Below are 15,656 nucleotides of genomic sequence, written 5' to 3'. Positions count from 1 at the left end.
AGCAGGGCCAGTGGCCGGGACCCTGGACCGGCAGCAGGCTGAGCGGCTCAGCCTGCTGCCAGTCTGAGGTTCCGTATGCCAGCTTCTGCCAGCCGGGATCCCAGCCGCTGGCCCCCTTTTAGCCAGCACTGCCAGCCTGGGTTTCCGCTCACCCAGGCCAGCAGGAGGCTGAGTGGGTCCGGCAGCCGGAACCCCAGACTGGCAGCAGGCTGAGTGCTGCTAGCACCCTGCTGAGTGCTGCTGGCACCCCAGATTGGCAGCAGCCTGAGCTACTCAGCCCGCCGCTGTGTGCCATCAAAAATCGGCTCGTGTGTTACCTTTTGGCACGCGTGCTGTAGGTTGCCGACCCCTGTGCTAAAGTATACCATTTAGGGGAAAAATTAGTGCAAAGTTCCTAAAGTTAAGTAAACATACTTTCTATCATTATGAATATTGCTTTTTGTGTGATTGAAAAATGACTTGCATAATAAATTCACTGTAGTCTGGTTGTGGTTAAGTACATTAGTTACTTGACGCAATGTTTAATTACTTTTTTGTTTTGTTTACTTCTTTTCTTGGTGATATATATAATGGTTTTTTTGCATTATAGAATTTATTCCATGCATGGATAAGCTATTTGACGAATCTATACTAATTGGCTCTGGATACACAGCTCGAGAGACACTGAGGTATGAGATTAAATTTGTGGTATCTGCCTGATTGTTTGTCAGTGGTGCGTTTTAATGGTATTTATATTTAGTGTTTACTGAATATACAGCGTTCTAAATCATTCACTCCATTATACTTGGGTATTGCGTGTGCTTAAGAAAAGACTTGTAATTTGTATTTAACGCTGTGCCGTATTTAAACATAATCCTAATAACAAAGAGCAACAAACTGCATAAACTCCAGATCCTGTTCTTGGTACAAAGTTTTAAGATTTTAACTCACTGGCTGAACACGTGAGCTTAAAATTCTCAATAAATAATTGTAAAAATAAATGGAATATGTGTATCTACTAGGATCTCAGTTGAGAGATGTGTGGTTTTTTAGGACTTCTTACTGGACAATCACAGAAACCTGGATTTTAGGTCCTGTTAAGTAAACAAGAGGAATTAATTTTAAAATACTATTTTTAAATTCAGTTAAGATGGACATATGTTTCCTCAATGACTTAGGCTCATAAACAGTTTTTAAATTACTTAAAAAGCATTTCATTTTTCTAAAATTTATCAGATTTTTAGTCATCCAAGTTTTTAATTTTTTTGTAAATTAATGCATTGGTATTAGTACTTTAATCTGAGTAAATATTTCTGCACGTGCACAGTAGGATACACATACAGTCCAATTGCCAGATGACAAGCACAATTTTCAAATGAGGCTGCGACCCCTGTTTTTATTAAAATACAAGCTTATATTTGCATACTTAATGGCATTTTGCATATAGAAATGGAGATTTTATTGCAGCAACAGATGTGTGGTAAATTTTTCTTAGCATGGTCATTGTGTGCTGGCTTAAATGTGTCCCCACGTGCTAATGGTGTACAAAATAAAAATTTGCATTTTCTTAAAATTTTTGAGCCCAAGAATTACAAAAGTTTCTGAAACAGCTAACCAGTAACACTTTAAAAGTTATTCTGTTTTCCTAAAAACAGCTATAACATTAAACCAAGCTATTCATTGTGGAAGAGGGCATGTGCTGGGGACATACTGGGAGAGGGGAGAAGAAAAACGGGGGAGGGAACGTCCCCTCCCCCAACCCCAGCTCTGCCCCCTCCAACATCCCAGACCTGCCCCCCAACCAAACATCTCTCCCAAACTCCCAGCTCCGCACCCCCAACCAACTATCGCTCAAACCCCTAGCTCCGTCCCCATGACAGAACATCCCCCGGACCCCAGCTCTGTGCCCCACTGAACATCCCCCCGCAAACTCCAGCTCTGCTTCCCCCATTGACTCCCCCCAAACTCCCCACTCCAAACAGCCCCCAACCCCCACGATCCTCAGCATCAACTGTCTCCCCCACCCTCAGCCCGGCTCTGACCCCCAGATCGCCCCCCGGCTGCCCTCCTCCCCCTTGCTCCTGGGCTCCAAGCTCTGCTGCCGAGCCGGGCTCCAGGCCCCTCCCCGCGTGTCCGCCCCTATAGTAAAGTACACAGGAAATATATGATAATTTGTATACAGGAAATAATCAAATACATTATATTGAGAGTTAAATGTGAATGTACAAATAAATCTATTACTATTTGAATTTTAATATTTAAAAATAGTTTTGAATGTAGTAACAATTAACGATATCTGAGTAGCAGCATATTATAAATGTATAATCAATGTGATGCCTTTTTAATTCCTTTTTTATCCATAGGCCTCTTGCATATAGTACACTGGCAGATTTGGTACATCACGTCCGGCAGCATCTACCACTCAATGATCTCTCCCTGGCTGTTCAGTTATTTGCCAAGAACATTGATGATGAGTCATTACCTAGCAGTATCCAGACTATGTCTTGCAAGCTACTTCTAAACTTGGTAGACTGTATCCGTTCCAAAAGTGAACAAGAAAATGGAAATGGCAGAGATATTCTTATGAGGATGTTAGAGGTATTGATTTGGTTGAGAAGTTTAATATTGGAATGATATATGAATTATCATCCACTCTCTTAATCTTTATTACTATATTGCCAAATGCTTCTTAATACTCTCTCCGATCCACCCCCATGGGATGGAGAACATATAGGAGTAGCTGGACTGAAATACACCATCTAGTCTTTTGTGTTGCCTTGAGCAGTGTCCAGGTCCAGATATTTCAAAGGGAGGATTTTAAAACTTGTGCAGTACTTTTAACCTGAAGGGAAATTCCTTTCCGTCCCAAGCTGGTGTTCAGCTTATGTTCGACAGCTGGAAAATTGAATTGCGATTTAGCTGGAGGTCCTCAGCATCTTCTTTTAGAGTATTGGGTGTCCCCATTCCTTTCTGTTTTAGGTTCCCTTGTTATAACGCCCATCTTTCCTGCTGCATATTGGATGGGAGTTCCTAAAGAACCTGTCATCATAGCTCCTTTACATTCTGGGAGTTTTGCTGTGTTAAACTGAACACCCATTACCTTTCAAGTGTGAAGCATACTTCCTCTGTAGAAACTTGTTTACACTGAGGTTTGTGTGACTATCTCCCAGTGCTGTGCCAGTGTCAGTGAAGCTCTAACTGCTAGTTGCAGTCAGAGCGTTAAAGTAGAAAGGCCTCCAGTGCTTCTACCATCATGTGATCTGGACGTTCCCTGAGCAGTATTTATACAACATGGTTAGTTTAACAGCTGGAGACTTTCACAAAGACCTCAGGGTGAACATGGCCTTGGTAGTGCAGTCTTGAGGTATGAGAGCAGCCCTGAGAATCAAAGTCAGGTCAGTCTCATAGCAGTTCAAGGCTGTGGTCTCATATTCTTTGTCTCCTGGGATCCCTGAAGATTTTGATTTTCCTCCCTTCCCCATCTTCTCTCTCATCTGTTTATAATGACAGTTTATGTCATGGCTCTAGCTGCTTGGGGAGGGGGTGAAGAAGGGTGGGGAGGGGGCTGGGTTGGATATGGCTGCTTTGAAATTTAGTCATCACCACTCCTGAACTATATCCTAGCAGGCTAACGTGAAATACTGCTTAGGCTAGGATGGGTTTTAGTCTAAAGTTGGCAGTTTTTCATGGATAGCAAGACATGCTTTCACTCAAAACACAAAGTAACTCTGACCCTATGTATGAAGATTCTTTAATATTAGATGGTATTGTGGTGCAGTGTAGTGGACTGGCAGTGTCTGTGTTCCAGGTACCCTATGATTTTGCCCATTTATCAAACTGGAAGTTAAAATTTAGAAAAATAAAATTAATTGAAAAAAGGTGAGAAATATGAAGCAAGGAAGAAAAACACTGAATTGTATGTATTTATGGAAGCAGTTAAACCGTGGAAACTAGGAGATCTGCAAGTATTACTCTAGGATTGCTTATGACTGTTCTAATTTTTGTTTGAAAAATCTAATTCTCTGATGTCAGACAGATCAGGAAAGTAACCATAATGAGATCAGATCTCAGTTGGGGGGCTTAATTAGTCTTCATCAAGTATTTTTTACTTCTTGGAACGTGTTAAGGTAATCAAATATAGTTAGTCCATTTAGAAGAGAATTTTACCAGTGATTACTTGAATTATTTTGGGGCTATTTGATATTTCTGAGATCTTGAGTATAATTTTTATTAACCCAGCTACCTTGGTCTGAAGTAGTTTGACCCTAAAGTTAATATACTAGTAACAATCTTCAAAATTAATTCAATCTCCCTTTGTTTTTTCTCTCATGCCTCAGGTTTTTGTTTTGAAATTTCATACCATAGCACGGTACCAGCTTTCTGTTATTTTTAAAAAATGTAAGCCACAGTCTGAACTTGGTGCAGCTGAAGCCGCTTTACCTGGAGTACCGACAGGAGCAAATGCAGCTCCTGTTCCATCTCTTGCCCCTGCCACTCCTGTGACCCCAGCACCAACACCTGTGTTCGAAAAACAAGGAGAAAAAGAGAAAGAAGATAAGCAGACGTTCCAGGTCACAGATTGCCGAAGCTTGGTAAAAACTTTGGTCTGTGGTGTCAAGACAATTACGTGGGGCATAACATCATGCAAAGCACCTGGTGGTAATACTACACAGTATTTAATTACATCCCCTTTTAATTTCTCACTTTATAACATAAAATCAAATTCTGTTTGTAGTAGAGATAAACTGTGTTTGTTCTTTCCTTCTTCCAGAAGCACAGTTCATTCCTAACAAACAGTTGCAGCCAAAGGAGACACAGATCTATATAAAGTTGGTGAAATATGCAATGCAGGCTTTGGATATTTATCAGGTATGTAGTCTGGCCATGACATAATTCTGTGTCATCTTTATACACACAAGCTCTGAATACTATTTGTTTTTAATAGAGAATATTTTTGATCCATGTGTGGAAATGAAGTCAGAGGGGCTATATTTATATACCTAAGTTTTGGGGGGTTTTGTTTTTGTATATGTGGAATTTATGATGTTGGAAATGCTTCTGCTATAGAATTTTCATTAATTTAAAGACTGACAAAGTGCTTAGTGGTCTGTGAGGAAAAATGTGTATTTTGTAAACAAATATTCTATGATCTGCGTTATGTTGGAGGTCAAGACTCTAAAATCTAAGAAATAAATGCAATCTTGCCTTCAAAAATTCATGAAGGGATTCACTTAGCATATGTGTAACTGAAATCTGTAGTTTAACGGGAGACTTAGTCTGAAATTATATAATTGCCCAAATGTAATGTGATGTTATCTCTGTCTCCTTCCCCTCTCTTGACTTGGCGATTTTAATTTCATAATTGTGCTTAGTGTCAAATTTTGATGTATTTTTTGAAAGTTTCCCAGGGCTGGGGCATTGTTGTCTTGCATGTAAGGCACCGTGTACCAACTGGCATTCTGTACAGATATTTTGAGAATAATTAGGAAATTGTTCATGTTGTGACAGCATTACTTAACTGTATATTAACTTTGGTGCATTAGGTCCAAATAGCAGGAAATGGCCAGACATATATTCGAGTTGCGAACTGTCAGACAGTCAGGATGAAAGAGGAAAAGGAGGTCTTGGAGCATTTTGCTGGTGTCTTCACAATGATGAATCCTTTGACTTTTAAAGAAATCTTTCAAACTACTGTTCCTTATCTGGTGGAAAGAATCTCAAAAAACTATGCCCTTCAGGTAGATGGTTTTACTTTATATAACAGTGAGGCATAGCTGTTTTTGCTCTAAATCAGACTTAATTTTTGTTTTTAATTCAGAACATTGAAATTAACTTTTAAGGTATTTTTACAGCCAGTCAAGATTGAAACAATATAAATATTCTGCAAAGATGGGTTTTATTTTCTACAGTTATTTGCTGTGTAGGTAAAATTTAAGCCATGTAACTTGAAATGCTTAGATTTAAGTTAACAGTGAAGGTATCAGTGGGGTGTTTGTTCACGAGTTGAATGGAATGGGTTTTTGAGTTGTGCAAAAAGTAGTAACCTAGAGCAGTGGTTCTCAACTAGCAGTCCAGGAGTAGGTTTCAGGAGTCCGCTAAGCAGGGCCAGCATTAGACTCAGTGGGGCCCAGGGCAGAAAGCCGAAGCCCCACCGCATGGGTCTGAAGCCCAGGGCCCCGAAGCTGAAGCCTGAGCAATGGAGCTCTGCGGGGGTGGGGGCCTGTGGCCTGCAGCCCCTGGGAATTGCCCTGGTTGCTACTTCCTAATGCTGGCCCTGGCTTTTATATGCAGAAAAGCAGTTGTGGCATAGATAGACTGTGGAGTTTTTATAGCATGGGACGGGCCTCAGAAAGAACAAGGTTGAGAACCCCTAACCTAGAGGTCTCATCTACTGTCCTTCAGTATTAATTCCCTTAGACTGCAATATGATTTTAATACTTGTGCAATAACTATAGGAGCTAGGCACAGGGAACACGATAATTTACTCTTTGTGTATAATTTAAACTGAGTCACTGGTGGTGGAACAGCAACAGCAGTGATGACTTTTTTTTTTTTTTTTTTTTTTTAATGGAATCAATTTGACTTCCCCTGTGTTCCTTTCATAATAGAATTAGTATTGCCCTATCTGCTTCTTTTGACAGATTGTTGCTAATTCCTTTTTGGCAAACCTGACCACCTCTGCCCTTTTTGCTACAATTCTGGTGGAGTATCTTCTAGATCGGCTGCCAGAAATGGGCTCGAATGTGGAGTTATCCAATCTGTATCTCAAGCTGTTCAAACTAGTCTTCGGCTCTGTTTCACTATTTGCAGCTGAAAATGAGCAAATGCTGAAGGTAAAGTTCATTTTGACCAAGGGAAGGAAAATATTCCAATTTGTGTTTACATTTTTCTTCACTGTTTTTAACAATAAAATGCCTTTCCTAAAATGACCATTTTACCATTTGAAAAATGTTCTTTATGTTTTCAAACAAACAAACAACCCTCTCCAAACAAACAAACAAACAACCCCAACAACAGCAACAAAAAAAAAAGCCCTCCATTAATGACAGGGATCCAGCATGCAGAGAGCAGAAGATAGCCTACTTGTAAGAAATATATTTTTCATGAATGGCTGTCTCATATTGGGAACTGTGAAGTGATGTGAAAAATTCTAAGCCTTTATGATTGAATATATGAGATGTCTGCTTAGAAGTCCCATAAAGTTTTCCCTGGTTGAATAACTTCCTTGCCAGGCTCTGTAGCTTACTGTATTTTTATCCTTTATTGCTGTAGCCACAATTAAAAAATTCAAATCTCTTTTCTCTCTTTTAATAATAAGCCTTCTACAGTATTTTGTATTGCTTAATTGTAGCTTTTATTATGATATAGCTTCAATGAGAGGAGCATGTTTGTGCAAGTAATGCCATTGAAGTCTGGATTGGAAAACAAAATTTGTTTTTAAAATTGTTCCTGTGACAAGTGTTATCTAAGCTGCCTCATTAAAATGATCTTAGAAATGTGGTGGTTTCTGTACTTAAAAGCACAAAAGTAAAGTGTTTTCTTAGAACCACTTACTGTGTATATAGGCAAAAAAGGCATCAAATCTTAATTAACCCTGTTTTGCCTGCTCCTCCCCCCATTCCCTCTCCCCCCAAAAGAGTGAAGTATCCAACACAAACAACTTTATACTGGTAGGTATTTAGTTTGGGTTTTCACTGTAAAAGGAGTGGTTGAGTGCTGTCTAGATAGAGCAGTTTAGTCTTACTCTTATGGATTACTACTTTAACTTGCTTCTTTGTAAAGCAACAGTAATCTGAAACTATGTGCATGTAATGTGCTAAGTTTCCCCTCACCTGTCATCCAAATCAAGGTCACTTAAATTTTATAAACTGCAAATCCAATTTAAATGGTATGATTTACTGCCTTCACAGTTCCATGCTTCTGTTATATTTTTGTTTCAACAGAATTGATGATGTGGCCTTGAGTAGACAATTTAATTGAATGATGAAAGCTATTCACAGCAGTTGTGTAGCAGAGTATAGGGCTTTCAGATGTTAATAAAAGCTATAATTATTTCACTGTTCATACCTGGGATGAGACAGTCCTGATATCTCCTTGCAGTTTTTAATAGTTTCCGCAAGCTGTTAATGTCCTGCATTCTAAGACGACCTTAACCAGAATTGTAAATTTCTAATTGCAGAGATTTAAAAAAAAAATATTGAGTGCTTTTAAAAATTAGTGAATTTAGTGCTAATGAAAATGAAGGCTTTAATGATAACGCTAGACCTAGAGCAAGAGGGTGCTATACAAATTCTCTGCTCATTTACCTCTGATATATTTCTGCTAGTCCATCCTTAAGGTTCTTTGGAGCACAGGTTGCCAGTTATGTCAGATTCAGTGTTTTGTTTTGTACTTTTGTTTTGTACTGCAGGATATGTGAGCAAACTCCTTCATTTGTGACTAATGTGAACCCATGGCTCCAATGATTGAGAATGATACATTTCTTAGCTCTAATTCAGATAACCTCTTTCTATATTTTTAATGTTTAACCTTTAGCAGCCTCTTTGTTAAGCTTGTGTTTCTGCTGCTCACCTATATCAAGGAAGGTTATTCCATTTAGAATAGTGGTTCTCAAACTTCTGTACTGGTGACCCCTTTCATACAGCAAGCCTCTGAGCATGACCCCTCCTCCCCCTTATACATTAAAAACACCTTTTTTATTTTTAACACTGCTATAAATGCACTAGGTGGAGCAGGGTTTGGAGTGGAGGCTGACACTTTGCGACCTCCCTCGTAATAACCTCATGACCCCCTGGGGGTCACGATCCCCAGTTTGAGAACCCCTGATCTAGAAGATTGACAGCAAATAACTTTGTATCCTGTTGAACTTTTAAACAGTGATGACAAAATGGATGCTTTAATCTTGAAGCTTTTCGTTTTATAGCCGCATTTGCACAAGATAGTGAACAGCTCTATGGAACTTGCACAGACTGCCAAGGAGCCATACAACTATTTCCTTCTACTTAGAGCACTGTTCAGATCTATTGGAGGAGGCAGTCATGATCTCCTGTATCAAGAGTTCTTGCCACTGTTACCAAACTTATTGCAAGGTCAGAACAAATACCTTTCCCCATTTCCGGTTAAGTGTTGAAAATACAGTTCTATTACTGGCTAAAAGTGTTTTATAGATATGGGGACTCTTGGCAATTGACATGTATTTTAAATATCTGACTCTAGCTTATTTTCTCTTGCTATTCACTGCCTCTGTCTCCAGGGTTCTGGCTACCTCAGCTCCTGCTGTTCACTCTTTCTGCCTCCCGTCGTGAGTTCTGGTATGCTTGTTCTTGTTAGCATGGAGTACTGAGGAGTAAGAGTGGGTTAGGAGAAGCAATGTGGCCAGAACCATGGCAATTTGGGGAGAGAGGCACAAAGAAAAAGTGCCTCTTCTCAGATTAAAAAAAATAATGGTGACAGTGTCTAAAGACAAACTAATTTAACAAAATTAGATTGGCTATAAGGGTATGCATGACTGAAAAGATAGCAGCCAGAAGTATTAATGCTGAGCAGAGGACCAAGCCGAACCACTGAGATTTGGAGAGAGGTAATCAATATCAGGAAAGTGAAATCCTGTGGTACCCATCTTCAGCTAGGAAATTTTATTTTCCATTTAGTTAACAAATATGTGAAGCTACCGGTCTGTACATAGAGTGCATTGGGGAAAATATATATACCCAAATAGAGTTACTACCTGGGGCTTATGGAATATACGCCATAAAAGCTTTTTTTGGTGGGGGGTGGGAGGGTTAGGATTAGGGTGTAGTGTACATATTTATTTTGTGGACATAATAAAAGTTCTTGAAAATATTTACTGCATTTTTTAGTTTTATCTTTACTGGAAGGCCAAAATCTTAAATTAAAGCATTCAGGTTAGTATGTGCTTTTTTTTTTTTTTTAAAATATATTTGCCGAACATATGAATTCGTTCAGCATCCTCATTGTCTGAAGGCTAGAATTAGCCGAATTAGACCAGTGTACTAAAAGGTTATTTCATTATGTTAAATGTGCATGTTACTGTTCTTGCATACACATATACACTCTTTCCATAGTATTTGCAGTCTGTTTTCTATTACATAATAGTTATCTTTGGACCTGCATATGTATACGAATAACAGATTTTTAGTTAGGGAATAGATATAGAGAAGTAGCTTTACCAAATGCACTAAATGTAGAAACCTTAAGGCACACTGAATGTGATTGGAAAAATACTGGTTGTTTTAGACCAGGGATGGGTAAACTTTTTGGCCCAAGGGCCACATCTGGGTATGGAAATTATATGGTGGGCCATGAACGCTCACAAAATTGGGGTTTGGGTGCAGGAGGGGGTGAGGGCTTCAGCTGGGATGTGGGCTCTGGCCTGGGGCTGGGGATGAGGGTTTGGGGGTGCAGGAGGTTCCTCTGGGCTCGGACCAAAGGGTTTGAAGGGTGGGAGGGGGATCAAGGCTGGGGCAGGGGGTTGGGGCACGGGAGGGGGTCGAGGTGCAGGCTCTAGGTGGTGCTTACCTCAAGCAGCTCCCACAAGCAGCGGCATGTCCTCCCTTTGGCTCCTATACACGTGTGGCCAGGCAGCTCTGCATGCTGCCCCATCCGCAAGTGCTGCCCATGCAACTCCAATTGGCTGCAGTTCCCGACCAATGGGAGCTGCAGGAGCAGTGTTCAGAGCACCCTGGCTGCCCCTGTGCGTAGGAGCCAGAGGGGGAACATGCTGCTGTTTTCAGGAACCGCACGGAGTGGGCCAAGCTCCCGACCCCACTCCCCAGCTGGAGCACCAGAGCAGGACAAGCTCCGGACCCCACTCCCTGGCGGGATCTCGAGAACCAGATTAAAACTTCTGGAGGGCTCCCGGGCCATCGTTTGCTCACTCCTGTTTTAGACCATATTATTATAGTGTCTCTTTAAAAAATATGTAACCTCCAACTATTTTTCAGGACTTAATATGTTGCAAAGTGGCCTGCACAAGCAACATATGAAAGATCTGTTTGTAGAACTCTGTCTCACTGTACCAGTTCGATTGAGCTCCCTCCTTCCTTATCTGCCAATGTTGATGGATCCTTTGGTGTCAGCTCTAAATGGATCTCAGACCCTGGTTAGCCAAGGTTTAAGAACTCTTGAATTGTGTGTGGATAATTTACAGCCAGACTTCCTGTATGATCATATTCAGCCAGTTCGAGCGGAGCTTATGCAGGTAAATGTGTAGTTTTTACTAAAACCACTAGGTGTCATTGATCACTTATCAGAGGGGTAGCCGTGTTAGTCTGGATCTGTGAAAGCAGCAGAGAATCCTGTGGCACCTTATAGANCGTCTGACGAAGTGGGTATTCACCCACGAAAGCTCACGCTCCAAAACCTCTGTTAGTCTATAAGGTGCCACAGGATTCTCTGCTGCTTTCATTGATCACTTAAATATCCCTAAACCTTTGCTTTGAAATTTAGTATTGCTGAATCTCAGGGTGGTCAGTGTTCTGAGAACCATTCTCATTAGGTCTCTACAAAGTAGACGCAGAACTTTCAAGCTGGGTGATGCACATATGAAAAGCTGTAAATTAAACGAGGCCAGGACATAACATTTTGGTAGGTCTTCCCCCTATATTTATTCTTAAAAACAAACAAAAAAACAATTAAAAGCCAAGAATTGAGATTCTGTAGCAAGGTGGCAAGTACAATAACATTAATAGATACAGAAGATGATGAAGTTTAGGTAATGGACTGGAAAATAAGTAATTACTTGTGTTATTTGCTCTTTTAAAACCATGTAATATGTAGATTTGAGGCACGATTTACTTCTTAAAGCGGGTTTGGATGATTTCAGCCTTTTCATATTTTTAGATGCAGGATTATCTTGAAATGCTACATCATGTTTAAACTTGTCAATTTCCTCTAAAATGGGATGTTCTTCATCACATGCAGAAAAAGCTGAATATACCTTACACTCCAAACATAGCATTTACTTTTCAAGCCCTGTGTATATGGAGCTTCCTTATTAAGTAGCACACTAACCTAAATTTACTTCATCTTCAGTGCGTCCTTGTATTTTGTATATAATGCTTCCCTTCCAGTGTTAGCCATGAAATCTAAATCGTAATTGAGAACTGTACTGTTTCTTTGTTGTATTGAGAAAAGCTAATACTACTTTTTAGAACCAGAAGTAAAAGACCAGCTGCTTGAATACAACATAATGGAAACATTTGATTTTCAAAAAGAGGAAATTCTTGTAATGTCTGGTAAGCTACTGGTGAGAGAGAGATTTTATTCCTTGAGAGAAGAATAAATTTCTCTTGTATGGAATTGTGCAGGTTTAATTATTAATAATATTTTCAAGCAACACTTCTCTAAATATAGCACACTTAAACGTTTAAATTATCTGTAGGCTTTATGGCGTACATTACGCAATCCTGCTGACAGCATTTCTCATGTGGCTTATCGTGTCCTTGGTAAATTTGGTGGAAGTAACAGGAAGATGTTAAAGGAATCCCAGAAACTACAATACATAGTTACGGAAATTCAGGGACCCAGTATTACAGTAGAGTTTTCAGACTGTAAAGCCTCTATTCAGCTTCCAATGGAAAAGGTAAGCTTACCCTTTTTTCCTCGTCAGTTTCCTTCCAGTAAAGTTTCTGCACCGTTTATATTTGCTCATGAAATATCCTCATTAAAACTCCTAGTACATATGCCATCAGTTTCAGTGATTAATTGTTTGAGATTTTAATGTGTACCAACCTCACTAATGCTGAATTCTGTCTAGCCTTGTAGAAAGCTGAATTTGCATGGTATCTAAAGGCTTTTATGTTTCACTGCTATCTCTTCAATTACATGTAGCACTGGTCAACTTCTTAGTTGACCAGGAAGCAAAACTATTTACAGTATGCTTAACTGGTGCTGAGAGTAAATGCTGAATTTTAGAAAATTTGAAATGAGCTGAAAACATAAGAAATCCATCTTTCCTTTTAGTGCCCTGATGAGAAAAGTTCCACTTCAATGGTCTGTGAGAACTCATTGTTCTTTTCACTGAGACCTTGATAAGATTGCTTAAAAGATGATAGAGCAGCTAGTTAATTCAGTAGATGAAAAGATGATTTTCCTTAGAAAGAAACAAAATATCCCTTTGTCTGTAGCAAAAGGGCTTTCAAAGGTCATTTTTATCTACCTAATCTCATATTAACTGTTTAAGCATGGATGATTGGATTTCATTTTACAATCAGTTAAGCAATGAAATTTCTTATTTCATGCCCCCCAAATGAATTTTCCACATGGGTCACATTTGATGCATGTCTGTCTTACATTTGGGTGTGCTTTTCTGTTTCAGGGAAGGATGTAATATAAAGTATGTGCACTTGTAAAGATTTAAGTGTAAAATATATAAGACCTGTTCTTAAGAGACACCTTCAAGTATCCTCAAATGTCTTGAATACCGTTCTTCTTAGGTGTTGCTTAACACAGGTTTGAGAATGTATGATGTAAAAACATTTTGTATTGTGTGGAAAAAGGAGCAAATCATCTATGAAGAAAGAGTCTGCGTGCGTACCCCTCCCCCCCGAGCAGTGTTCCCCCCTAATTTTGCCCACTCATATGCAGAATGAATTTTGTTGTGTCACACATCACCTCCATACTGGTGCACATATCACCTTCATATTAATGTACATAACAAAATTCATGTGGTGGGGGTGAGGCTGGGGGATTTGGAGTGTGGGAGGGGGCTCAGGGCTGGGGCAGAGTGTTGGGGTGTGTGGGCTCTGTGGTGGGGATGAGGAGTTTGGGGTGCAGGAGGGTGCTCTGGGGCCACGGCAGGGAGAGAGGACTCCCCCAGCCCTCTCTCCCTGCAGCAGCACCTGGGCCATGCCGCCGCGGGCTGGGCCGCCCCGGTAGGATCCAGGATGGTCTGGCTGCTGCTGGGTCCATGCCCAGCCATGCAACTTACAGAGAATTTAGAGAGACAGAGAGAGAACACCCCCCCCCCCCCCCCCCTTTATGCGGGCCTTCGCGATGCTTTGTTTTAATTAAACAGTCGGATTCCCCTGGTCCGCACCAGTTCTAAGTCAGATATCTGGGAAGAGGCTGGAAGCCTCGCTGAGGTGAGAGATAACCCCCCCCCCCCCCCGCGCATTTTATATCCAGCATATGTGGGAAGTATGTGCAGTAAGTACTGCTGGAGGGAAGAGACAAAGTGTTTACATAAGGAGTGGGGGAAGAAAGGAATAAATCTTCCATGATTTTGGCTGTGATGTAGAGCCCTGCAAATCTTTGCGTCTCTGCATCTGTGGATGTGATTGTATTAATAGAATCATAGAAGATTAGGGTTGAAAGAGACCTCAGGAGGTCATGTAGTTCAACCCCCTGCTCAAAGCAGGACCAACCCCAACTAAATCATCCTAGTCAAGGCTTTGTCAAGCTGGGCCTAAAAAAAAAATAAAAAAAAATGGAGATTCCACTACCTCCCTAGGTAACCATATTTTTACCATCTTTGCGTATCTGATGCAGATCCAAATTTTTACATCTGCACAGAGCTCGAATAGTAAAATAGGCTGCTGGTGCAGACGCGCATGTGGATAGATATAATGGATGGAATGCGGATTGCAGGAAATTGTTGTGGATGCAGATGAAATTTTTGTATCCATGATGTACTCAGAGCTTCCCATTCACATAAAAACCAAAATAAACATAAAAATTTCAAGTTCACTCAAGCCTACGTACATTATGCAGAAATTTTGACATTTTTAACTTGAGAGGTTTAAAGAGTAGCAGAAGTAGTATTTAAATGATTTAGGTACCCTTACAAACTGATTTATTATAAGGCAACATGATTAACCACTGCTGTTGATGATAATGTCTTATTTTTTATTGCAGGCAATTGAGACTGCTCTGGACTGTTTGAAGAGTGCTAACACAGAGCCATATTATCGGAGGCAGGCTTGGGAAGTGATCAAGTGTTTCTTGGTAGCCATGATGAGCCTGGATGATAATAAACATGCATTATACCAGCTCCTTGCACATCCTAAGTATGATGATCCTTGAAAGGACTTGTGTTTATGTAAAATGTGAACTGTCCATAGAATACTATAATTTTGAGGGGGAAATTCATCACTGAGTCTATACAATGCATACCCACTGTGGGATTGTTACCTGCAGTTTGCTTTCTGGTACTTAATCCTGTTTTTGTTTTAAATGTCCAAAGCCTGGGGCCTCCCTTCTTTTGAGGGACAGTTCTAGAATCTTGTTTTATTTACCATATATGATGGATGATAGTTTCTTGACACCTTGACACTTCTTCCTTACCCCTAGCCAAAAAAAAAAACCGTGTAGGGAGACTGGGGGATCAGTTTGGTAAGTTAGGAGATGATTTAAGATAATTTGTGTGTTATATTGGTGAATTGTTGGTTGGAATAGTCCAGAATTTTGAGGTTCAGAATTCAGATAACAATCAAAGCACTATAGTAAAATTTTTCTGTTCCTTCTAATATCCCTTCTTAGTGGTTAAATATTTTAAAGTGATTTTGGCACAATAATATCATTTTAAACTGTCAACATGTTGGCACACGGAACAGTTATTTTCAGAAAGCTGGGTAAATTTTTGGTGCTATGTAAATTCTTTAATATGGAAACAAATTTTTGTTCTGGTTTCAGTATAACAGGTCTTCCTGGCAGTC

The 15,656-nt window shown here is 40.1% G+C and overlaps 1 protein-coding gene across 10 annotated transcripts in view; it reads left to right on the top strand.

Moving 5' to 3' along the window:
* The window catches only part of TRRAP (transformation/transcription domain associated protein), a 157,679-nt gene that overhangs the window by 24,567 nt on the left and 117,456 nt on the right, over positions 1 to 15,656 (top strand). For all 10 annotated transcript variants that reach the window (XM_075069218.1, XM_075069223.1, XM_075069222.1 and 7 more), the window contains exons 14-23: positions 590 to 668; positions 2,343 to 2,577; positions 4,317 to 4,638; positions 4,751 to 4,848; positions 5,523 to 5,717; positions 6,621 to 6,812; positions 8,903 to 9,068; positions 10,944 to 11,200; positions 12,383 to 12,583; positions 14,857 to 15,008. In XM_075069218.1, the coding sequence (XP_074925319.1) occupies positions 590 to 668; positions 2,343 to 2,577; positions 4,317 to 4,638; positions 4,751 to 4,848; positions 5,523 to 5,717; positions 6,621 to 6,812; positions 8,903 to 9,068; positions 10,944 to 11,200; positions 12,383 to 12,583; positions 14,857 to 15,008 (1,897 nt within the window). The remainder of the gene's footprint in view (positions 1 to 589; positions 669 to 2,342; positions 2,578 to 4,316; positions 4,639 to 4,750; positions 4,849 to 5,522; positions 5,718 to 6,620; positions 6,813 to 8,902; positions 9,069 to 10,943; positions 11,201 to 12,382; positions 12,584 to 14,856; positions 15,009 to 15,656) is intronic.

This window comes from Chelonoidis abingdonii, chromosome 9, assembly GCF_003597395.2.
Source record: "Chelonoidis abingdonii isolate Lonesome George chromosome 9, CheloAbing_2.0, whole genome shotgun sequence".
Taxonomy (NCBI): Eukaryota; Metazoa; Chordata; order Testudines; family Testudinidae; genus Chelonoidis; species Chelonoidis abingdonii.
This window is presented reverse-complemented; position numbering and strand designations above follow the sequence as displayed.